This window comes from Pyrgilauda ruficollis, unplaced genomic scaffold (assembly GCF_017590135.1).
Source record: "Pyrgilauda ruficollis isolate IOZ18807 unplaced genomic scaffold, ASM1759013v1 scaffold49, whole genome shotgun sequence".
NCBI lineage: Eukaryota > Metazoa > Chordata > Aves > Passeriformes > Passeridae > Pyrgilauda > Pyrgilauda ruficollis.
This window is the reverse complement of record NW_024526488.1, coordinates 1,254,830-1,279,837: the sequence shown is the minus strand read 5'-3', so window position 1 is coordinate 1,279,837 and position 25,008 is coordinate 1,254,830. Positions and strand designations below refer to the sequence as shown.

At 37.4% G+C, this 25,008-nt stretch overlaps 2 protein-coding genes across 6 annotated transcripts in view; both read right to left on the bottom strand.

Moving 5' to 3' along the window:
- The window catches only part of GPSM2 (G protein signaling modulator 2), a 39,760-nt gene extending 38,538 nt beyond the window's left edge, over nucleotides 1-1,222 (bottom strand). Inside the window, exon 1 of the mRNA XM_041479516.1 lies at nucleotides 1,181-1,222. The gene's annotated coding sequence lies outside the window, so the exon portion shown is untranslated. The remainder of the gene's footprint in view (nucleotides 1-1,180) is intronic.
- On the bottom strand, nucleotides 411-24,914 carry STXBP3 (syntaxin binding protein 3). Of its 5 annotated transcripts, XM_041479515.1 has the most exons (19): nucleotides 24,825-24,914; nucleotides 21,934-21,983; nucleotides 21,111-21,192; nucleotides 19,638-19,714; nucleotides 18,920-18,998; nucleotides 17,426-17,526; nucleotides 15,429-15,583; nucleotides 14,459-14,549; nucleotides 13,401-13,525; nucleotides 11,870-11,974; nucleotides 11,314-11,371; nucleotides 11,035-11,100; nucleotides 10,125-10,205; nucleotides 9,373-9,511; nucleotides 8,678-8,784; nucleotides 8,135-8,233; nucleotides 7,185-7,270; nucleotides 5,430-5,578; nucleotides 1,289-3,416 (listed from the first exon to the last, which is right to left on the bottom strand). In XM_041479515.1, exons 1-19 carry the CDS (start codon nucleotides 24,865-24,867, stop codon nucleotides 3,325-3,327), a joined length of 1,785 nt encoding a protein of 594 aa, XP_041335449.1. In that variant the 5' UTR covers nucleotides 24,868-24,914; the 3' UTR covers nucleotides 1,289-3,324. The 5 variants fall into 5 exon arrangements, with proteins under 5 accessions (XP_041335446.1, XP_041335449.1, XP_041335445.1 ...); XM_041479512.1 differs by lacking the exons at nucleotides 1,289-3,416; nucleotides 13,401-13,525; nucleotides 14,459-14,549 and adding an exon at nucleotides 411-1,281; XM_041479511.1 differs by lacking the exons at nucleotides 13,401-13,525; nucleotides 14,459-14,549.
- Between the last annotated feature and the right edge of the window lie 94 nt (nucleotides 24,915-25,008).

Sequence of the window (25,008 nt, the reverse complement as noted above, 5' to 3'; positions counted from 1 at the left end):
AATTAGAAATGCCAGTACATTCCTTAAAAAGGAGAGCCATTTTCAGGCAAACCTGAGCAATTTCATCAGTGGAGGACACAGAAATAATCCAGACTCTGTTCATACAAGCAGTGATTGCTAAACTCACTGCCATGTGCCGCTTGCTCACTACCCTGAGTCATTTGGTGGTTTTCAGGGCTTCTTCCACCCTTCACAGCCAACAACACCATTCAACCCTTTTCCTCCTTAGCCTCTTATTGTATATCCTTATAAATTGATTTGCCTCTCATTATCCCTGGTTTTGCTTTATTTAATTTAATGTTTGGAATCTCCCCATTATTTGCAAATGAACTTATTAAATGAAGTAATTCCTGCAGCTTCCTAGATGCAATTAAAAAAAGATTCATCTCTTTCACAGAAATCCCTCCACATCACAAGAACATCTTGTTATAAACCTTTTGTTTATGCTGGATCCCTGCACCTGACAGCAACTGCCTAAGAAAAGATCAGACTGAGTAAAACAATCACGTAGTGAAATTCCTCAGAACAGTCTCTGGCAAACTGAAGGCCCAGAATCCTTCCAAATCAGCAGAAACATTTGTACTTATTAGCCCTATAAATACTTGTCTTATGTTGAGGATTTTTCCCCCATATAACAATTTAGAGCATGTCATTACTGCATGACATCTGGGATGCTAAAGGTCCTTTTGCTCTGATTTGACAGCTGCAGCTTTCACCTGTCACTTCACACACTGAACAGGAAGGCAGTCCTTCAGTCTGAACACTAACAGGATTTCTGAGGCTTCCATCACACACTCCACCATCATCTTTTTTCAAGATCCTTGATCTTTTGATCAAGGATGCTAGTCTAGCCATTCTTGACACGAAAATTGTTCCATACCTTTGATTTTTCCCTAGTAATTTCTGAATCTTGTCCAGATTTTCCAAATTCAACTTTAAAAACCAATTGCTGGGCCCCCATGTAGCATTAGGTAAGTATTTTAATACACATAACATGAAAATATGAACTTGCAAAATTATAATATACCTTGTACATGTACTCTGAAATATTAAGATTTTGTTTATCCTAAGAGAACTCTTTCCCATTCTTGATGATATGATTCTTGACCTAGGAAAAATGTAGCAGAAAAGATCCTTGGGGGGAAAAATCCCAAATATCTTGAATATAACTTCCACATACCCCCTTCATAAGCTGTTTTGAGCTCCATATTGGTGTCAGATTTCTTATCATAAAGCATCTTCATTATTCCACCTTTACAGTAACATTTGGCTTTACTTCACCTGGTGGGAAAAGTAGATAAGGGATACAAAAAAAAACAGACTAAGACTTTTGAGTTACCAGCTATCAGTCTGAGCTGGTGATAACACTTAGGCCTGAAGCAGAGACATGTTTAAAGACTTAAGTGCTGAATACACAGACGTAATCCAGAATTGTGAGCTGATATTTCTTCAAGTCCATGCAATTTAAAAAAATATCAACACAATGGATTTTATTTACTACTGAAATAAATTATTTCAGTCCTTAAGTGTAACACTGATATCAGCTATTCTGTACTTAACTACTTTCCAGCTTTAAGAATAAAAACTGCACCTACGTATAGCTGTTACAACAAACTTGGGTTGCTCTTGCCAAAGGTGTAAGAAATATACACATCATTTTAGAGCAATTTTTCAATACCAATTCCAAAGCATGCACCTTTAGTAAAAACATTGAACACAGCATTTCTGAGATAAGTACTTTTACTCTGCATTTTTACTGTGATAGAGTTATAAACTAGAACTCACAAAAACAACATATTTCTGCTACATTTTTTAAGGTTGTGATGTACATGGTATTTGATGAACCAGTTGATTTTAAAGTGTTGCTTCTGTACTCCTATTGAAAAAAATTCAGTGTAGATTCAATTCCAAACTTGTTTAGGTGCATTTGAAAGCTACAGCCACTTATTCTCATCACACCCCATGTCCTGCAACATTTTAGAATTGTTATGTCATGTCCTCTCCCCTTTCATTCCTCTCTGATGTAGGGGGAGAACTTAACCTTTCTCCACCTTCTAATTAACTCTGAATCAACTCATCTAACAAAAATGTTCTCTTAAAGTACTGGTTAACCTGAGAGCAAAAATAAAGGGGAAAAACCCAAAATCACTAAAAAAAAAAAATACTCATCATTGGGAAAATGTAAACAAAACGACACAAGCAATCTACTCTTCTTCATTCCAGCATTTCTCTTGGATTCTACATACAACAAATTAACATTTCAAGGCACATAAATACAACATCCTGTTAAAAGTTCAGTAATTTTAATTCAGTAATTTTTAAAGAGAAATCTAAACATCACCAGTATTACAGAATTCATACAATTTGATTTTTTTATTCCCTTCAATGCAAATTTAAGTATTTCTTTCTTAGTATGTAACAAAATTTTTAAAAAGTAAATTCTTTTGAGTGCATCAGGTTTTGTCATTTTGTTTGCTCTGTGCTTTTCTTTTCCAAGTTACCAATCCCTTTGAAAGACTGAGCTGTTTCCCTTTTTGTCCTGTCCTTTCCCTGTGCCTCCACTTCCTCAAAGAGACATGCTTAGTTTTGGAATTTCTGTATCACAGGCAATTCAACTTCTGAAAAAGACAGACTATGTAGACAATCATAAGGAATTTGCTAAGAAATTAACTTTTAAAAAAGCTTCAGTAATAATCTCTGTATGTACTTAAATATAAAGTGTACTTCAGTGCACAGTTGAAGCATTTCTCCAAAGTTACTGTGATTGGAACTGCTCAAAAATTGTGATTAACTATCTACCTTACCCAGCACCATCTAAAAAGCCTTTAGATTTTTCACAATTACACATATTTAAAGATTTTTCAGCAAGTGATTTTTACAGAAAACATTACACTTTATGACACTGAACTTGTATTAAACATTTTTACCATAAATCCATATTTACAAGTTTTCTCTAAAAGTCCCTACCCAAGAGCCTAGGCCCTTTTTTAATTCAGTCATTTTTAGAAATAAATGCCATTATAGAGAGTTTTCACAGTTCTCAAAGACAATTCCAGTTTATATATAATTACAATAATTTTTAGCATAATTAGTTAGGAACAAACAGGCCCTTTTGAAAAAGCACTTGTAATATTAAATAGAACCTAAGAAACACACGTGTTCATCTTTTCATCTCTCTGCTTTCCACTCCCCCAAAAGCAGCAAATTTAAATTATAACGTGACCTCCCATTAGGAAACATGTAGTATTGAAGTGCAGTATCTGGAAAAGTCAGTTCCATTATAATATGTACATACTATTTGTGTTTTTATAAACATCACCATATCTATTCATCCTTAAGGCAGACCATATCCTTGGGTTTACTAAGGCTCTTCACTTCCTCTAGTAGTTTTCTAGGTGTCAAAATATGAGTAGAACCTGACAAAAAAACATAAGTATGAACTGTATCAGTCAAATTCTGACTTTCAGACATTCCCTCTTTAAAACATCAGTTACATGCCAGTGTTTTTTACTGCACCTGGAAATCTGACATGTGCAACATTTCCAAGTGTTTTCATATAAAGCACCATCATGTAAGTGTCACCATTAGGTAGGCAGTGTCCCTCTTCCCACACTCAGACATCCAGATCAGGACTCATACTTTGAGCATGAGTTTCAAGTCCTGCTCTGCCCTGTTTGAAAGACAGGACTGAACCTGGGCAACTGTCCCAGCCTGCAAGAAACCTGCCATTCTGTGAAAGGGTGAGTTAATGAGAGGCTTTACCCTAGAATCAATAAAGTATCTGGATTCAAGATTATCACAAACAGTAGTGTTCCACAGAAATAGCAGTTAGAGAAAATTGGCTTTTACTGACTAACATTTCCTTGGAAAAACAAAATTCAAGTCTTGAGCAGCAAAAAAAATCCTTATTATTCTTCAGTGCACAACTACCTCTCTTATTCTCACAGGGAGTGATTATAACTTCTGCCACGAAGAGTCACCCTGCAGTTCTGAAGGCAACAAGTAGTGTCACTCTGAATGGGCTAATAGTCCTGGAGCTCTGAATCAGGAGCACAGAAAAATGTTCATTTTTCAATAATCCACGTGGAAATTTGGCAATTATCACCTTCCCTCAGAAATCAGGATTACAAACAAAACTGCAAGAATTATCTCTAAACAAAAGGGAAGATGGTGCTGTGGTGAGTGCCAGATACCCCAGTGAAAGAGTCACCTACACTAAACATGGTATTGTAAACCAGTTTCAGATGAAGAAATTATCTGGTTAAACTACATTCCTGTTGTCCTGGTCTTTCCATTACTACTACTCAGAACTAGAACCAGCATTAAACCTACCTCAACCACTACCAATGAAACCAGCAAATAAAAAATAAACTAAAACAAAACCAACCACACACAAACACACCTACAATACCCCTGAATATTTTGATGTAATAGACTCTAGATTTCAGAATCAAGGTTGGCATTGTTTTAGGGAAGAGTATTTATTTAAAATCATGGTAGATGGTAGACAGATTCAATCTGAATCTCAAGACTAAATTTAAATGCCAGATGTAGAGCTCTCAAGTAATTTAGAATGCTTTAGATGACCCTGCACCCAGCCATCAGCCAGCCCTGCAGATGGACACAGGTCTGTGGTAAGGTTTTGTATCTAGGAGCTCTGTTCCTATATATTATGTATATGTACAAGTTTTAGCACCTGATTATTTCCTAATAATCTATTATTAATTCATTTGAAGCACAACAGCTGATGGAACAAAGCATTTACTACCTCTGAAGTGCTGAGAGATTACTACATCAGCTGCCAATTGCCAAATCTTAAGCAAGGTAGTTTTCAGGACCCAAGCAGTTAATCGTTGTGTGGTTTATGCAAAGCTTCCAAGTAGCCACAACAGAAACTAGAAAAATTGCAAAGTCAACTAAACTACACTGAAAAAGGGGGTTGGAGTTTATTTATTTAGTTTTTTGGGTGGAATTTTAATTAAGATTGTTGGGGTTTTTAAATACTTATCTTCCTTCCAAAGTGAGCAATTTTGCACTAGTCTGTCAGCTTTCCTACTTCCAAAAGCAATGAGAGTAGCAAGTGCCACTGAAGGTAAAGCACAAGCAGATGCAAAAGTTTGTGAGGAAACTGTAATGCAAAGAAATAGAGGGCTCTTGAAATCCTGTTGGCTATACATTGACATGTCTCTGACATAATTCTGTAGAGCATAACTGTTTTTTCCTTAATATCTTGTGGCAAAAAAGTCCCTCCAAACATCAAACACTTGAGATAAAACTATGCACTTAAAAGCATCGTTGCAGGTTAACAAATACACTGGCTACAGTATTAGTGTGGTGTTAGATCCCCAACAGAGGGGATCTAAGCAAAACGATTCTTACATTTTCCAGAACCACATGTATTTCAGCACACACCCCACCCTTTAGCTTACCAATAACAACTTCACAAGACTTGTAGGCCTCAGAGACCTCGTAAGCGCTGCGCATCTCCGAGTACATGACGCCCCCGATGACAAACACAATCAGCCTCGCGCTGCTCCTGCGCTCCTCTCTGTGACTCGCTCTAGGCTTCTGGCGAGCACTGCACGAGATTCCAGGAGATGACATTTATACAGCTTGCCTAATTCATTTTTGGTTAAAATTATACAGTCAACAAGCAGTAGCAATTTCTGTAACTCAGTTCATGGCTTGATTACAATTTCAGTAAAAGTATTTAGATAAATTGATAACTTGTTTTCATTAAATTTTGTAAATTATCACATTACTCTAACTGTTTAGGTATCATCAAGGAAAAATAAACACAAAACAAAAACTTGTTGCACACACAGCTAACATGCCAAGGACTCCTGCCAAGCAGCTTAACTCTGCATGCTCCCAATTCCAGTGGCATTTTTCATGAGGTTCATTTGAAAATGCTGGAGTCTTAGGTTTTTCTATCTCTGAACATGAACAGAATCTCTAAAGAAAACATTTGTTTGTTATCAAATCAGATTCAGATACCTAGGAAAAACAAAAGCAGCCTGAAGTGCTTAGAAGTCTAATACACAGGTTAAGTCATCTGCAGTCCTGATCTCCCTGCTAGAGTGCCTTCAAGATTCCCACATTTCACCAGCCTATAAGACAGAGATCAAGTTCCAGTGTGCAGGGACTTGCTCCAGTATTCCCTTGCACTGATCATCCTGGTACATATCCAGGAATAGAAGGGTACACCACCAACATTTTAATTAGAAGTGGATGTAAAAAACCTATTTTCCTAAGGCTGTGTATCTCTGCTTTTTGTTTTTTATTTAGAAAGATACAAATTCCAATTCAAGTGTGTCTTCCACATTTAGGGTATGTTTAATGTTTCCCTCCCTGAATTCCAGCATCTGATTAGTGCAGTAAGCATTCCTGAGAAAGGAACACTCATAGTTAACATTCCTGTGATAGAAACACTCTTGGGAGTCTTGATTGATTTGTCTCCCCTTTTAAAGAACACCGTAAAAAGTGATAAAGCTCTCCAATTGGCATGTACTGGTCATGAGGTTCAAGAGCTAGTGGAATTAAAAAGAGAAAGAAGGAACAGTACAGGGGAGCTAAAAAAAAAAAATTCAAAAATTCACCTCTCAGTGATAATCATTAAATATGCAATTACTCATTTCACATTCATTAGCAGAGAATTCATTTCAAGACCTCCAACTGTCCTGGACTTGCCTAAACCACTTCCTGGCAACAGGGGTCAAATGCCTAAGAGGCCCATATTTCCTAATGAGAGAGACTATAGAAGATGAATTAAATTTCCTGAGGTAATTAACCCCAATAATGTCACCACCACTAACAGAGCAGAGCAAACTTCCAGAAGTAAAACATTCTTTTTACCCAAGTCACAGTACTGAACATTTATTCCTGAAACTACCGCACACTAATAAGCTCAATGGTTTAAACTTCTCTTTCCAGGAATATGAAATGTTATTTCTAACCTTGAAGCAAAAGGGAGATACTACAAATAGAAAAGCTATACATTATTAAAATAACAACCAATTTGAGTATGTTTTAGATTAAATAAAAATATAGGCTTGGCACATTAACATTTCCTTACATGTGTTATTTCACTGTTCAGTTAGCACACTTCTCTAAGGCTTTACAAAGTAAGTGACTGAAATACTGAGATCTGGGTAAACTATGTTTCAGGAAGTTAAACAATTTACCTTACTGCTCCTGAACCATTCCAGGTGGGAGGACAGCGGGAACAATAAGGCCAGTCTTTTGAATCTAATTTGTTTTCTATAGCATCCTGAAGTGCAAAATAAAGACACACTTTAAAAAGGCATACAGACCTTAACTCCACCAAGTTTCAGCTTTCAGAAAGAATACCTGTCATTTCATGCCAATACATGCAGCCCAACAAATAATTGCAAGTAGCATCTCATGAATAACTCTCCTATGTAACAAAATGCTAGACCACATGATGCTAAAATGTACTGTGTGTTATGTATGACAAGGAATTGTGAGTATACATGCTTTTTTTATAAACATATACTGATTTAACTGTTCAGATTTCACTAGCAGCTTTTCATCTGTAAAAACCCCTAATGTATTTAATTTCTATATGGTAATGTATGAGAGAAGTCAGAGTCCCCTAAAAACATAAATGAATGTGAGAAAGCCATCAAGAATCTATGAATGACAGCACTGGGTCAGACTACCACTCCAGTACCCTGCGTGACATCAGTCACTGACTGATGCTTACGAACAGGTTTAAGAACAATGAAATTACAGTTCTGGCAAGTAACACCTTCCAGGCTCTACCACACTAAAGTTTAGATGGGAATTGCATTTTAAAGACCCTTTGGAGTTAAAACCAAGAAGACACAGATCTCTACACTATACCAAACACTGCCAATCCCAGGACAAGCTGTTCTAAAAGACTTCTAGTTTTCACTTTCATTTGCTTTACCTTTGACCTCTAATAAGAAGTATTACTAACAGCAGTCTAATGTTCTATATTAGAGACAGACTAGAAGTGATCACTTTGCCCAGCAGATGTATTTAATAAAATTAACTCAAAATACTATGGAACGCAAAAGATGGGCTACAACCGCTCACTTGAGTAAATTTCTGCACTGCACCCATTAATTAATTAGTTGGTGAAATTTACCTCCATAACATCTTTGATAACAGGAGTCCACCTAGAAAGCTGAAAGGTTTCTTCTTTAGAACGGTCCCTTCTTACATATTTATGCTGCTGAGCAACAAACTGAAAAGATTTTCAAAATATGGTTCTATTATTTACTGTTGGGATTTTTGAAACTTATTAGCAGTCAGTAGCTGAAGGAGGGGGATTAAGTATGAGATTTTACAGAAATAATAAAAATTATAAGGAACAATAATTAATACCTCTAGAATTCAGGATACATTAGAAATACTAACTTCAGAGAGAAGGAACTGAGTAAGCTGACAGTTTCCAAAATCAACTAGCTCAAGCCACCATCAGATAATTGCCGAAGGAACATAGGGTATCTTACTTTAAACATAGACTAACATGAATAATTTTCAAAGGATTTACCACTTAAACACATTACCAAAAAAAAAAAAATTCCTAGCAATTATCTGCTTCCAGACCCAGATAATATGCTAAGAGTTGCTGAAAGAGCTGTAGGTCCTTGGACGGTAGGAAATCACAAAATAAATACATTCTTACTGAAGAGATAACAGGAACATCAAGGTATTTCCAGTTTCTTATCATATCACTATCACTTTCTATATGTACATTCTGGATCAGCTTGTCCAAGTTCTCCTGGGTAGTTCCTTCAATATATGGAAAAGAGACAACAATTACCAAGTGACTGTGAGTAAGACCAGTTTTGTCTCACACATTCTGGACTATTATTTAGCCCAGAACTTTTTTGTTTGTTCTGTGTGACCAGTCTATATAATACTGTATTTTAGATATAATTTTGTTTAATGGTCCATTCTTGAGACCAAAACCTAATACTTTTACAGATTCCTCAGACCAACATTCTGCCAATTTGCTCCTTCTCTACAACAAATTTTTCCCCACTGACTTAATTTTCAGGTTGCCACAGATATGGAACACCCCCTTTAACAGCTTCAATACCATGTGAAAACACGAGAACAAACTATTGCACACATGCAAGAATAAGAATGATATTAAAACATTGTATGAATCTACACTTGAATTACGTCTCTTAACTCCTTGCCAGTATTATCTTTGCTACTAATCTGAGAGAAAATATGGAGGATGGACAGGATTTCTTTCAAACCCAGTTATCAACTCCAGTGCAGAGACTTAGGTTAACTAAAACCACTGTATTATCCTAAAACTTGAGTTCAAGCTCATAGCATTCAGGAAAAAAATGGGGCAACTTGTCATACCATTTGTGCTAAAGATATACAGGAGAATAGCTCTGATTTTGTCATAGCTGTCATGACTTTTGTTGAGCAGAACTGGAAGAAGGACCCTCATAGAGTCTTTTACTTTTTCACCTTCTGCATCAGTTCCAAGAGCCAAGTCCTAAATTAATAAAAAATAAAAAGACACCATGGTTAAAACCATTGAAGTAATTTAGATCAATGTTGTTCTGTGTGTTTTGAAAGGCATTTTTATGAAACCACAGGTTTCAGGAAACAATCAAGCTGCATCAATTTAAACTCAGTATGACAAGTCTGACAGTTACTTCATTAGTTACAGCATTATAATAACACTACATAACACACACAAACATTTAAAACTGTGATATCTAGAATTTTTAAAAATGTAAATTATAGTCACAATATAATGCCTCACCCTAAAAGGTGCTTTTCCCAGACATTTAAAAAGGGCTTCCCTCTGCACAACATATTAAGGCAACCTCACAGGAATTTTGAGCCCTGAAAACAAAGGTGATCCTTATACAAATTAGCCAGATCCTCCAAAACTCTTAGGAACACCTCCTTATTGGGAGATTAAGAGCCTTGTATATCATAATTAGTATTAATCCTACCACCTCAAAAACTGATCACAAAATAAAGGCAAGAGACATAGTAGTTTAGTCAGTTGAAACAAGCTTCTATTCCTGCAAACAAAAAAAGTGGTACTTGCAATATTTGCAAAGTTGCTCTTTGGTTTGTGGCTTTTTTAAACATACCTGTTCAGTTTTACAGAGCCTTTCTATGTTAGATTTGAACTTGCTCATGCAATCTTCTGCTATGTTAAGATGAACAACTTGCTATAAGACAGAAAGAACAAAAAAAAAAAAATCACAAGCTGTCATACCTTGAATTTTTTCATAGCATATCCATAATTTTTACTGGTTACAAAAGGCAATCCTTCAGTACCATCACACATTTTCTGTGTTTTCCCCTTAACTTAGAGTGTGACCCCCACAATGCTTAGTAAAACACTAAACTGTTATGATCTTCATTATGAGGGTTATCTTCAATCCTCAAAGCACACAAATTATTTCATTCTTTTACATGGTAAAATGAAACACATGGAAACAACTTTTCTTCTATAAATTTTACTGTGGTTGAAGCTTTGTGGGGGGTTCTCAGGACAAGTGGAGACGAGAATTTTGACTCTATGTTTTAGAAGATTGGTTTATTATATTATGACATATATTAAAATTATATATTAAAACTATACTAAAAGAATAGAGAGCAAAGGATTCATCAGAAGGCTAGAAAGAACAGGAATGGAATGTAATAACAAAAGCTTGTGACTCCCAAGAGTCTGATGCAGCTGCATCTGTGATTGGCCATTAATTAGAAACAACTGACATCCACCAATCACAGATGTACCTGTTGCCTTCCACAGCAGCAGATAGTTAAGTGTTTTCATTTCTTTCCTGAAGCTCTTCAGCTTCTCAGGAAGAAAAAATCCTAGCAAAGGATTTTTCATAAAATATCACAGCTACATTTTACAGTAGGTAAAAACATTAATTTGGAGAACAGCTATGTAGCACACTACAGGAAACTGACAGACTAAAACTACTTTTCAACAAAACAAAGTGTACAGAATTATTTACTGTGAAGCTGCAATTACAAAGGTCCCCTTACCTTACTAATCTCTTTACGATAGAGTGGCATCTTCTTCATTAACTGGGACAGAGCAGATATGGATAACTGGAAAGAAATGACACAAGTTGAAAATCTGTTCCCCCAATAAATGATATGCTTATTTCCCTTCCTGTTGCAGCTTACTTCCCCCACAACCCCTGAAAATTCCAGTTGAGAAAAGTCTTAATTTCTCTAGTAGATCTATGAGTTACATGGATTGATCAGCTGAAAATAACTAAATTACCAGGAAAAAACAATATCTCAACTTAAACAACTTACTTTTCCTTCTGCTGCTTTTGTTTTCGATGAAGCATCTTTCAAAAGTTTTGGTAATTCCCTGAGGAAAAGAGGAAAATAATGAAAGGCAACAGCACAGGAGTGCTTAAATCTTTTCCTAAAATCTTAAAATAACTGTGCAACAAGAATTTTGGAATGAAAGTAAAAGCCTGAAATACAGGTCTACCTTCAGAAAAAAGAGTGATTTTTTTACAAAGGAAATATTAAACATTGCAATGTCTTCATAATATCATTTGATGCAGCAGCTTGGTAGCACTGTATGCAAAATAATCCCTTCAGATTTAAAATATTTGAAAATACTTGCCAGGAAATTACTTGATTTCCATTCACCTCAATAACGGCAAGCAGCATTAGTATAACTGCATACGTGGGTACATACTGTATTTTTGAAGCACAATTTCTTCCTGGCATTTATTATTTAACTGAATGCAATCTGTCTTGCAAACCACGTACACTACTGCCTGTATTCCCACTGAACAGCTCTAACACCCTCCCTCTCAAAGAAACCAACAGTTGGCTTTGTTATTTATGCACATACTCTATCACATCTGCAATATGCTTGTGCCGCATCTTCACCCACAGGTCATCATCTTCCTCCAAAATTGCCTCCTTTTCCTTCCCACCAGAGCCTTCTGTTTTGTATCTTCAAAGAGAAAATTTAGACAATTATTTGGGGTTTGGGTTTCCCTCAATTCTCATCACTTATTACAGTACTATTTGTAACAGTTTAATCAACATAAATTGCAACAGCAGTAATAGACAAAGATTTCAATTTATAAGCCAAGCCAGTGCCTGAGAAAATAGAATTTACAGGATTTCACAGACTACATATTTTAACACAGACACAGCAGATGAATTTTAGAAAGATTCTTTAGGGCAAGAGCTTCTGGACATGCTTTTAAACAAACAGTAACTAGAGTTTTAAACACACATTTACATGCACCTCAATTTCTCTTCAGTTTTGGTTTCAAATGCAAACTGCACACAGTAATACACACTGCTATTGCCAAGTGCAGCTTTCTCTGTGAACTATAAGACTTTATAACTAAAGGAAAATGAAGTTGCATTCACCAGCAAAAGGCTAAGCAGGACAAAGTACTTCACATATACAAGAAACTGTTGCACAGCATTACAGAGCAGCTATTATGTGACTATAAACAGCAACAAATGTAAAATGAGACCACAATCATGCCACATAATATTTTCACATTTACAGAAACTCACACAGTGCAGACTGCCAGAAAGCAAAATAATGAAAAATATTACAAGATTAATGATGAAAGTCAGATCGTGACTACCTAGAAAACATATTCTGCTACATTTTCATACCCAGCAATCAAACCCAGACTCAGAGTCTACACTTCCTATTAAAATCTTCACTCAGTGCTTCTGACTGAAGATACACTTTCCTCTTTGCTTGGCTAAACAGTGAGGCCATCAGGTCCCTTTTGCTGTAGTGGGTCATCAGTAAAGTCCTAGCAAAACCATTGTTGTCAGATCAATCAGACAGTAAAGCACATAACTTATGTAAATTAACATTACACTACTCCAAACAGTGCTTATAAACTGAACATGACTGATTTAAATGTGTATTTACAATAAAACATGTAAATTTTGACAACTACACAAATTAAATTACTGGAGCTATAAAAGTGAGATAACTGAGAAATAACCTAGCTTTTTCTCAGTATTCAGTTAGTGGTATTGCTTGTCTTGTTATGCCAAAAGAATTGAGAATATGAAAGAAAATCTAGAGACTCTCAACGTGCACTCGTAAGGCTGTACTTCAAGAGTAGTACAAGATTCTTAGGTCTCAAAAAATGTGATTCGTTGCACTCAAAACTTAGCAAAAATGCCAATTAGATCCCACCTAATCTCAATTAAGGGAGGAAGTCAAGAAAATGATGAAGTCATAAATCCAAGAGGAAAGACTAACAATAAGTGAAGCAACCATTATGCAATATAAGCAGCTAATATTGCCATGGTGCAACTGAGCTAAACAATTTCAGGGATTTTATAATCAAGAATAAGCTAGTTAGTTGTTTTTTTGGTTTTTTTTAAGTACTTGCTTGTAAGTATCATTTTCAATGGGTAGCAGATCATATGCCATTGCCTGGAAGGTGAGCTCATGGAGTACAGTTGATACTGGGTCAAAACCACGATCAATTATTATTAGTTGGGAGTGGGTTTTAGCCTAGAAAGCCATCAAACAAACACAAAGTTAAGACATACAGGAGAAAGTTAATGCACATTAAATCTATTTGCATTAAGTCACAGCACTGCAGACATTTTTAGAAAAATAACTGAAAAACACTGCACTACAGTCCAAGTGTTTGTTTGAACATTTGAATTATATCCCATGGTTTTAAATACTAAGTTTAAGGCAATGCTCTTAGCCCACTCCAATACACTCAGAAATATGAATTTTACTAGTCTAGTGAAAAAAAAAATGTAAAAGAAAAACAAACAAAACCCCAAAAACGCTGCCCAGAGATTTAATAGATAACTTCATTGTTTGTACTGCAGATCAGATAGTGCTGCAATACAGGAAAAGACCTCAAAACTGTCAACTGAAAGTTTCGTTTTGGGATTTAGTGAAGTGGCAGAAGCAGCAGGAATATTCATTTTTGTAGAAAAGTGCAAAGTCAAAATCAGAATGGTTTATCCCATGGTTTTGTGTTTAAGCAGCTGCCCTAATCAGGCCTTATTTGTAGTGACAGATCAAAACCATTATTGATGTGAACAGCTGTATCTTTGTAGACAAATCTCTTCAGGGGAAACATTTCAATTCTGCAGTAAGCCCCTTCTACACATGGCCTTATAGAAGGTGATATTAAAACAACATTTATCCACTGGTCTTCAGGTTTGCAGCGTCCCCCTACATTATCACAGGGCTAATTTTTCAAATAAAATCAGCTTGATCACACAAATAAAGCTTTACTCCAACAGTATTACCACTACATTGCTTTCATCCACAAAAACAACTAAATGGCAACTAGTTGCCTTTATTATTAAATAATATCTATATTTGTAGAACTTAATTGTTGAAGAATATTTCAAAGATTTTTTTCCCCAGACATAAAAAAAAGTTTAAAAAATAAATCTAACATTTTAGTTCACTGTCTACCTTTATTTGGCTCCTCTCATCTGTTTTGTAGTAGTTTTCAAGACTTTTTTCAACAAGCTGGGCAAGTTTGCTGGCTCTATCAGATGGTCCACTGGGAAAAAAGGAAGCAGGCAAAAATAACTTACACTTGATCAGAACACTAAAATGCTACCTTTAAAACAGCAAACTCCCTAGACTGATCCTCTGCTTTCATGAGTTTGTGAACTCCATTCTATGTATTTCCAGTAAGTTTTCACTTTTACATTAAGATTTCACTCTTTGAATGCTTCAGGTATTTTACACAGCAGAAACAGCTTCAGCCAAAAGACTGGCATTAGCTGGAACATGGCCCAGCACCTCAAGTTTCACTCAGAGGTGGGAAAAAAAAAAGAAAAAAATAAAAAGAACAGGAAAAAAAAAACAGTCAAGTAACTGTTTGTTTCCTTTGCAGAGAATAAGACACCACTTCACATTACACCACAGAATGCAGTCCTTGAATACAATTTCAGAAGCCTACTTTGACTTCAAAGATAGTAAATCCCTTTCAAAGTTCAAAAGAGGCATTCTTCTCCATATCTCTACTACAAGAAATCCTGATCCCATGTGCCACAGCAATTTCTGAATTCCTTGGTGCCAAGCAGAGCTGCAAATGGCTGAACAGCAGCAGTTCTGTTACAGGATTATGCATGTGGCATACAAGAATGCAGCGTATCAGTGTCACCCTACTGACCAGACACGAAACAAACCATTCAGAACAAGACAGGGTACAGACAAATACTGTTACATGCATGTACACAGAAAAACACTGCTCTACCTACACTTCACAAATTCCTATCATTCCATATTTCAGACTTGTGGATTAAAAACGATTAATCCACAACCACAAGGAAAAAGAAAAATCAAACTATACTGCATCCTCAAGCTATGACCAAATAATGTGGCAGGCCCTAGCAGTGAAAGCAATTACTACAAAACACTAATTTTGCCCCACCTTTTATATCGCACTCCTGGATTCTCATCTAGCGTGGCACATAAAGTGACAATTTGTTCAGCCATGACTTGCAGTACAGCATCTTTATCCTTTGTCCTTTCCAGAGTGGGACTGTAGCAGCGGTAGAATGCGTCTGGGATGTTGAGAGTAAATACCTACATAAAGCACAAGCAAGAAAAAAAGGGCCTAACTTGCAGATTGCCAAAACACCTGGTAAAAATTTGCTGATAATTTAAAACTGCAAGTCATAAACAGCACACTTAAGGAAAAAAAAACAAATAAACCCACAATTCATTCCTCTATCCATGCTGAGGTCATCTTGTTCTCAGACCTTTTCCCTATTACTCTCCTACATAAATTACTCTGTTTTTCAAATTATGGAAGGAAGGACAGATGGAAGGAAGGAACTAGAGCAAGGCACCTGTCATTGCCTTGTACAGAGCCATACAATGCAATATCAGAATGATCATAGAAGGTATCAAGGTTAAACTGGTTTAAAATAAAAATTTACATATTGTACCTGCTTTTAATATGAAGAATTTACCTTCAATAGCTGAAATTCTTTAAATGCATTACATCTTGATTAAAGCAGCTTAGTAGTACGGAGAAAGGCTTTTTCAATAGTTTTGTAAATGGAATGCAAACATAGGTACAATCCCATTGTCAGGAAACGGATTTCCTCTAGCTTCAGATGGACTCTGTAACTACAGAGCCAAATAAGAATGTCCATCCAGATAAAGGGGTTTGCTTCACTCGAGCAGATAATCACCTGGACTTTGCCCAGAGCTCAGCCTGATTATTTACTCCTAGCATCCCAGGAAGCAGGCAGACCAGTTAACATTGGTCCTCTGCTAAGGATTCAAAAGGTTCTCACAACCCCAGATACTGAGAAGAAAACTCCAGTAAAAATAAGATGAGTGCTGCCCAGCCTTAGTGCTACTTATTTTCAACTACAGAAAAGTAGTCTTGATTTCTGCTTTCATGGTGAGTCCTCCAGAGAACCAGGATCACAACATTTTCATAGGCTTTATTTGATACAGAAAAACAGCTTTGGCAGGGCTCCCAAAAACAGCTTGAAACAAAACTTGCAAACATCAACCTCACTGGAAAGCAAACAAACAGGCCACCACACTAATTATCCCCTGATGGATTCTCAACCAAAATAATAAAGAACCATTTACAATAAAAAGGAATGTGTCTTCAAACCAGGAAACTGCACCACAGTGAGACAGGGCTAGCAGCAATCCCTCCTATATTCACCTTCCACTTGGAATACATAAGGTAGATAACATTGATAGGTTGATAACATTTGACATGGGAAACAATTGTGGTTAGTTCTCCAGCTCCCAGAACCAGGTAGAACTCAAGAGGCTTCACTGTCTTAGTGAGTATCAGTGTGCCCTCTGTGTCTGATGAAGGGCATGAGCAACAAATTACTTTTCAAGACAACACCCACTGTGTGGCTGCACATGGAAAACACCCATGTATGGTTTCCACTGGTAGCATGGATCTTTAATTGAGAAAACAGGGCTTTCCATGTTCTCCTCTCACTGAAAAGACTGTCAGGTTGTAGTAGTTTTTGTTCCACTCCCCTTCAGTTCTTAGTCCATTTGCTCTCCTTTCCTGACTTTCACCAAGTAGTACTTACTCCTATGCACCAACCTACTACCCAACTATCAAAGTAAAACCTCAGTGTCAGCAGAAACAAACTCTTACCAAAAATCAGCCAGAATATTTGCCTGCTCTTAGGGAACAGCTTCCTTCTTTAACCTCCCTATTGCACCTGACACCAAGTCTTGCTAAGAGGTCAAGTGCAAAGAGTAAGACTGAGTACAAGAGCATCTGTTTTCATCTGAAAAGCATAAGCAAGCACTGGAAATGTGCCCAAATGGAAATACCTCACAGAGTTTGTCAGTCAAAAGCTACATTTTATTTCATTGTTTTCTAAGAGGTCAGCAGCACTCTAGACTACTGTTAAGGTTAAGAATTAAACTTACCTGAGACTCATAAGGGAAGAATGAAATGTTGATCTCCTTGCATTTTTTTATTGATTTTGCACAGGAAGCCTTAATTTTATTGAAGAGACTGTCAGGACAAACTAGGGGGAAAAACAGAGATTCTAAGTACAAATAATTTGTACTATTCCAGCTGTCAGCTCACTTATAAGCATACAGTATTCAGAGCAGACAATTCTAAATTAAGACCAAATTAACCATAAAATAAAAAAAAAATTTAATAAATGCCTACTCTTCCTAAAGTGAAATAAATCGTATAATCAATATTTTGTTTATGAGATCTTTTTTGAGAAGCTGCTTAATTTACACTGGCTTTTTGCAAGCAAAATGTTGTTGAACACTCATTAGCAGTCCACAACTGTGAAGGACGTTGATTTTATCAAAGCAAAAGTTTCTGCTATTTCTTTTCATGTAGGAAAGAAAAAAACATTTTCCAAGCTACAAAAAGAAATCATGTGTACATATCTAAGAGCAAAACACAGAGCTATGGAATTTAATTCTAGATCTCTAAGGTGTTCCACCACACTTCCAGACTATATTGGATCCCAGTCTAGAAACTGAATTTAAGGAATACAGAGATGACATGAATACTACACAAACTTGGAAGTGACAGTTATTTCTCTAACTCAGGAGCTATTCCTCTCAACAGGAAAAGTTTTGGCAAGTACCCAAACTGAAAGCTTGCCCACTTGCAACCAAGGAGCATACAGCAAGATAGCAGTACTTTTCCAGAACAGTAACTGCTGCTTCAGCATGAAATTAAACAAGAAACCAAGAATTTGGATAGTAATTTAATGCTGCTTTGAGAACATCCAGTAGCAGATACACACAGTCCACAGACAGGCACGCCTCAGTCTCTGCCTTCAGCAGCACATTTGGGTTTTTTGTTTTCCCCTCTTTAGAGCCGTTTTAGTCACGCTGACTGACTGCAGGGCCACGTGCAATCGCATCAACCCTGCTCCCAGTAATTGCCTCTGCTACGCAATTAATGTCACGCATGCAAGGGCTAAGTAGGCCCCTTCTTTCAGGGAAGGGGAAAAGCTGGCTCACAGGTCTGAAGGAACTACCTGGAACAACCAATTACTAACACAGCTCTGGCACAAAGTTCTCATGAAGTTATGTTTTTAGTACTGTTTTGTTTATATAGAGATACATCGTTTGACTTGAATTGTCTTCCTCCACACGCCAACACAGGAGAAAACTGGAATACTTAAAAATAAAACTACATTACCTAAATGAAAAGCAGAGGTGGAGAACAATCAAGACTGGTAATTGTGAAAGAAATTACTATTGCCACACATCATGGTGACCACAGCCTAGCAACCCAGATATATGCTTAATGACTTGAGTCTCAAACCTCCCAGCAAGAAAACAGGGCCCAAACTTTTCACTTCCTCAACCACAGACAAGAGAAGTGAGCAGCTTACTTATTTACCCACATAGAGTTACCAAACTACAACCCAAAAGCTTACTTACAGTCAGTGAAATACACGTATGCTGCTTTGTATCTGCTGCATGATTTATTGATGAAGTCATCAATCAGTCCATCTACAGACTTATAGGGGCAAGAAAAATAAGGAAATTAAAACAAAAAACATCATGCCAGTGTTTTGCCTTTCTACACATACCAGACAAAGCTTCTCCCTCCTCTCCTCCTGCTCTATTACCAAGTCCCACTCAGGAATACTGCATTTCAACATATAAGAAAACACTGAAGATTTTTAATTCCAGATGAAGAATAACAAGCAATTACAGATGGTCAGTCATGCACCAAGCTCACTTCAGGAAGCACATACATCACAGTACTTGCATCATTTTCCAGCTGTAACAGTACTGTGATTTATTGTCTCAAGAATTTTTAGGACTTAACAGTAATCTCTTATTAGAGCCATTACTTTGAATTCTATTTTTCAATGTATAGCATCATGATGTGATACAACATGTCTTTCAGTAAGGTTACAATTGCTAAGCAATGATACAGTGCCCTCCTTCACTGACCACAAGGTACACATTTGCAACATATTCCATGGTGGCACTACTTTGTCTTTTCATCTGGGGAAATTAGGCATCACACAGAGGAGTATCACAGAAAATGAAGAGGTAAAGTACTGCATAACTGTACACAGTAAAGAAACATTATAAAATAAGGGATTTTTTTAGTTTGAAAGATCTTGCAACACTTTAAAATACTAACCTTTCTGGTGGGAGTTATTAAATATATTGCCTTCATGTGTGGGACAGGCTCACGGGTTTTATATACATTCTCCACCACTATAAAGTATGAAATATTACATGTTTATAATTAGGAGCATTATGCATCTTTAAGGAAAACACTGAACATATTTTAATATAGAGTTGATAAAAATAAAGTAACAGCAATCAAGTTCACAATATTAGAGGTAAGAACATACCTTCCGCCAAGACTCTTGATTTATTTCTTTGTTATTTTATATACAGGAGGTTACCACAAGGCTTTCTCAACTCTCAGTGTAGTGACAGCTGAAGTTGTAGGACTAAATCCTTCCTAGGTATTCTACACTTCTACAACAGGATGGCAATGCAAACATACTCCAGCTATGGGGCCTGGTAGGAACTCCCTTGGCAAGATAGTTCATTTTCCAGCACAGTGAAGAAGAGGGACAGAGAAACTATGCAGGGCATCATTTTGGACTACAGCCTCTTCTGTCCTTTGTTTGCCCATATCCTGGGCAATTACTCTGTTTCAACATAATTGCAGGCACAAATTAAGACATTTTTCAGCAAATCAGCTTCACTCATCTCTTGTTTTTCTCTGTTTAATAAGGTCATTACTGTATAGTTTTACAGTACACTAGCTTGAGAATGCAGAGATATTCTTGTGGCTCAAAAATTTTGTGGGGGAGGAACAAGGAAGATAAGTAATGTCAGACATCTGGATGTGGAAAGACAGGTTCCTTTCAGCAACATGCTCACTACAAATAAAAGGTTTCTTCTTGATGAAAAGGATACATGCTCACCAAAAGTTTCTCACAAAGGATAAGCAGCACTTATGATTTCAAATATACACCAAAAAGAAAAATGGATACAGCTGTATACTATTATGTTTCCAGAATAATCATGTTATGCTGAGTAACTGGAATAAGAATAGTATTGTGGAATAAATAACCAAGCCTAAACAATGCCCTCTCACACAAGCATTTCTCAAAATCTAGACCTAAAGCTAATTAAAGTTATTTCATTTACATTTTGGGAATTTAGTTCAATTTCAAAAATAGGGATCAGCAAACAAACACCCATTCCCACCTCACAAAAAAAGCACACCAAAAACCACCACAACAACCAACCAACCAAAAAAAAAAAAAAAAAAAAAAAAAAAAAAAAAAAAAAAAAAAAAAAAAAAAAAAACCCTTAGAACAATCTTTAGAAAAAGAAAAATTTAAAGGGGGATCTGAGCTTTCAGGCAGAGAAATATTTGGGTTTTTTTTTTTCATTTAAGAGAACCCCATCATAACTGACTAACTACTGTAGAAGCCTGAAAGTCTACTATTTTCATATCCCATAATTACTTGTCTTCATCAACCAAATAAAGACCATTTCTTCCAAGGGTACTATCAATTTCATAATTTTCAGTCTTTCCCTTTTTCTTACCAGGATATTGCATAGGTGTATTAATAAGAGGCATGCTTACCTGTGACACCCTCTGCCAGTAGATCGGTCATTTTGCAGCACAGTGACAGTAATTTAGTAGTGTAATCATCTAAAAGCATTACCTAAACATATTTTTTAAAAAACACACACAAGTATTTAGACAAATTAATCAGCTATATTAAACCCATGTCATTTCCTCAACAATTCGCCATAAAAGTTTGAAGCTAAAACTATTTTATTCTCTATTTTTTTCATTACCTGCACACACCAACATTGCAGGGGGAAATTAATCTCAGAAGGCAGCTCCTAATGCACAGGACTTCCAAAGACAAGCTCAATCTTAAATATGAGCTTTTTTCCCCCTAGTCATACTAGAAAGTACTTTCAAAGTTTTACTTGGACACAAGTCTTTTGAATTCCTGCTAATTTACCCCATGGCCTGCTCAAATAAACCTGTATTTATTTTAAAATTGTTTTATAGCTTAAGCAGTTCTAACAGGTATCATACTGCTGAATCCTGCTCCACATGTACTGAAGTACAATGTAATTTTTGAAATTAATAAAGTACAAGTATTTCAAAAGGAAAGTGAAGTTAAACACAAACACCTTCAAATTTTTCTTCACATCTAATAAAAAAAAAGAGACTACTAACTATTTGTTCTTCCTGTACTAGACTCTAGATTTTTCAATACATATTATACAGAGATCCGAGTTACCAAAAGTAAAGTCTATTACTTGGACAGAAAACAATCTTGAGTGAAAATGCCTGACATTAATTTTATCTATCTGTTCTCTACTCAGTGATATGGATTTCTTGTTCAAGTGATGACAGAATTCTTATAAAAATTTTTAAAAATTTTTACCTTCCATTCTTCCTCTTTGGTGAAGTCATCAAATATGGCTGATTTCAGCTCTGTAAGAAGAAACAGTTTACCAGTTAGAGGAACTAAATTATTACTAAGGAAAAGAAAATAATTCATCCATTTAGACTCGTATGTTCAGAGCCCTAAAAAGAAAGAAAAAAAGCCCCATACTGATAAATAACTGCACAGAATTCTTCACCACAAACTGTCTCTGCTTGTTTGTAGGACTGCACACAGGTGTAATAACAAATGTTTAACCACATGAAAATTTTATTAATATTCCTATTTTCTGATAACACTCTTGCCAATTAATCTGCAGCATTACATATAAATCCTTTTAATAAACTGAGTGCCCAACAACCTTGTCCAAAATCTCAAATATTATAATTTTTCTACAATATTTGTTAAAAGACACCAGAACATACAAATGCATAATTCAGTTGTCTTGAACTTCATTTCTGCAACTAAAAAATAGAAGTCAGTTTTCTCCCATAATAAAATGAAAGTTTATTCCAAGCTTTCAGTGTACCAGACACTGTGTACTTACCCCTGCACTATTCCAACTGTTACTTATTTTGCCCTCAACCTTCAGCTGCTTCACCCAAATAATTGGCCTACAATGGTTCACAGGCTCTCAAAATAATTTTTCTCCTGCAAGCATTCTGGACACACCAAAACCAAACCCAGGTGAGTGCTCCATTTTTGTCCAGGCTTTCATTTTCTTCTCACAGATTTTATACCAACCATACACCTTAACTACCTTTTCATATTTTGTCTTCTCCAAAAACATTTAATTTGTTTACAAAGGCTTTTTTTCTTCTACCTTTACTTGACAATCTTGAAAGAACTATACACAACACTGACAGAACAGCAGGCTGCCAAATTCCTGTGTGGAAAAAAAAGAAGCAAACCGCAAAAAATTTGGCAAAATTAATGACACTTTTATAACACTTCCTGAAGAAAGGACTGTTAAGCAAGTGCTACAAAATCCAGAATTGCTAAAATGCTGAATCATTTACAAAATTTATTGTAACTATCTGTGGCTAGGCTAGAACTTATTATACAAATCTACAAAACAATTTAAATTTGTGAAAAAAAAAAATTAAAAGACAGAATTCCTCGTGGAAGGACTTCATTTAGAGATTAACTATATACAACAGCTCTCTGTATTTCATTATTTTGTCCACAGGAACTATTGTATCCTAAATACAGGTAGCTTTCTCTGCCCTCATTACTGTGAGCTTAACTGACAACAAACTTAACTTTCCACACACTTCTGCTTCAATTCCACACACCACAGGTGTAACTTCTATGCCTATTTACAGAGCCGGAACAAGATACACATTGACACAGCTGCTACATAAAGCATCGGCATCACTATTTTCAGACATAATGTGAATCAGCCTTAACAAAAACCCCCTAATGTTTTGCTGAAACATTAGGAAGCAGCAGTTTATGGCCTTCAATTACCGATTTAAAAAGTGCCAGACAATGCTTAAAACTTAGTTCATCAATTGTCATTGTTGTTGTAGTCATGGAAAGACAAGGGAAACTAGACGACTAACAGAGCATTCACTTCAGAAGTTCTCTTAAGTAAGCTTGTAATATAAATGCTTTATTATTCACACTGCTTCACTGTCAATCTAATCTTTGTTCCTCACACCGGCAACACAATTTTCAAACATCTTTATGGCCTTTAATTACACACTTATGCTTTGATCAAATTTCTATTTTATTGGTCTCTTTTAAGGAACAAGTATTCTATAAAATATCTCAGGACAAAACATTGGCCTTACAGTCACAGGCCCAAAGAGCAAGACAGCAGGATAAGCAAAGCAGCAGAAGTGGGGATTTCTAAGGGCTACGTTTTAAACAAAAGTATCCAATTCATACAAGCAGCATACAGGTGCCAGCAATTAGGACTGAACTCCAGAGGGACAGCCTGCTTTTCACTTCCAGAGACACAAACGAACAGCTTTCAGGTGGAAGCAGAGGAGGAAAACGAAAACAAGCCGGCAGCAGCACCTCCCCATTTCAGCGACAGTCGCCGGGCTGGCTGAGCAGCTCATGGAGTCACAACCTCAGGACAATTAAGCTCGGGATGAGGTGGCTGCCTGTGCCTTTTCCCCTAAGGTCTCACACTACCTGAAATACTATCAGCCTTTCTACTCCAGCAAGGAAAGGAGCAGTTACAACTTCATTTTCTCTAACACCAGCAGAACCTGCTCCAAAACACAGAGATAAAAATCTGCAGTTCACTCGTAAGCCCACCTGAAGCCACCTTCAACTTTTTCTACCAAAAACTGTGAAGCCAAATACAAAGTGGGAAGTGCCGCTCCGGGAGAGAGAGCAGAGCCCCTTCTGGGGCCGGAGCACTCCCTAAAAGTAGTGGCTCGGAGGTGATAGAGAAGCGCTTGAAGAGCTGACTTAGGTTTAGGCTCTCAAGAGCCCGTCAGGCGGGCTGCAGCCTACAGAGCTCACCCTTATCTCGGAAAAAGGCACAAGCGTCTCTTTGCAGCGCTGTCACTGCGGACACCCGCGGCAACGCCGCAAGCCGGGGCAGCCGCCTCCCCCCAGCGCGCCGAGTCACCGCCGGTAACAGCCGGCAGAAGCCGCCACCCACAGCCTCCGCCGCACACCGGCTGCCCACAGAGCCACTCGGGCCCGACCCCAACCCCGACCCGCTCGGCCTCCCCAGCTCCGACACGCACCGCGGCTCCGCCCGCGTCGGGAGCGGCCCCAGACCTCACCTCGGCGGGCACCCCCGACCCCACACACAGAGCTACGCGGAGCCGGCCTCAGCGGCGGAGGCTCCCGGCCGGCCCGCGCCCACCGAACGGCCCAGAGCGCTCCCGCCGCGGGGCCGGGGAAGGAGCCCCACAGTCACTCACTCTGCCACACGAAGCTCTTCAGCCCCTGCACCGCCGGCGCCATCTTGCTGCCAGCCCCGCCTGGCAGCGCTGCCTTCCCCTCCCTGTTCAGGGGCGGCGGCGGAGGGAGCAGCCCGATCCCGGGCGGGGCCGCTCCTGCCGGCCGGGGTCCGCCCCTCAGGAGCCCGGACCGGCCTGCCGGGAG

What these genes read in the sequence shown, in the direction of transcription:
- STXBP3 (XM_041479515.1), bottom strand. Translation starts at nt 24,867, where the DNA reads ATGGCGCCGGCGGTGCAGGGGCTGAAGAGCTTCGTGTGGCAGA. An exon ending in ATCGTAAAGAGATTAGTAAG is followed by an intron (nt 10,206 to 11,034) that starts GTAAGGGGACCT and finishes TCTGTCTTATAG; the next exon opens with CAAGTTGTTCATCTTAACAT. An exon ending in GTATATCTTTAGCACAAATG is followed by an intron (nt 8,785 to 9,372) that starts GTATGACAAGTT and finishes CATATATTGAAG; the next exon opens with GAACTACCCAGGAGAACTTG.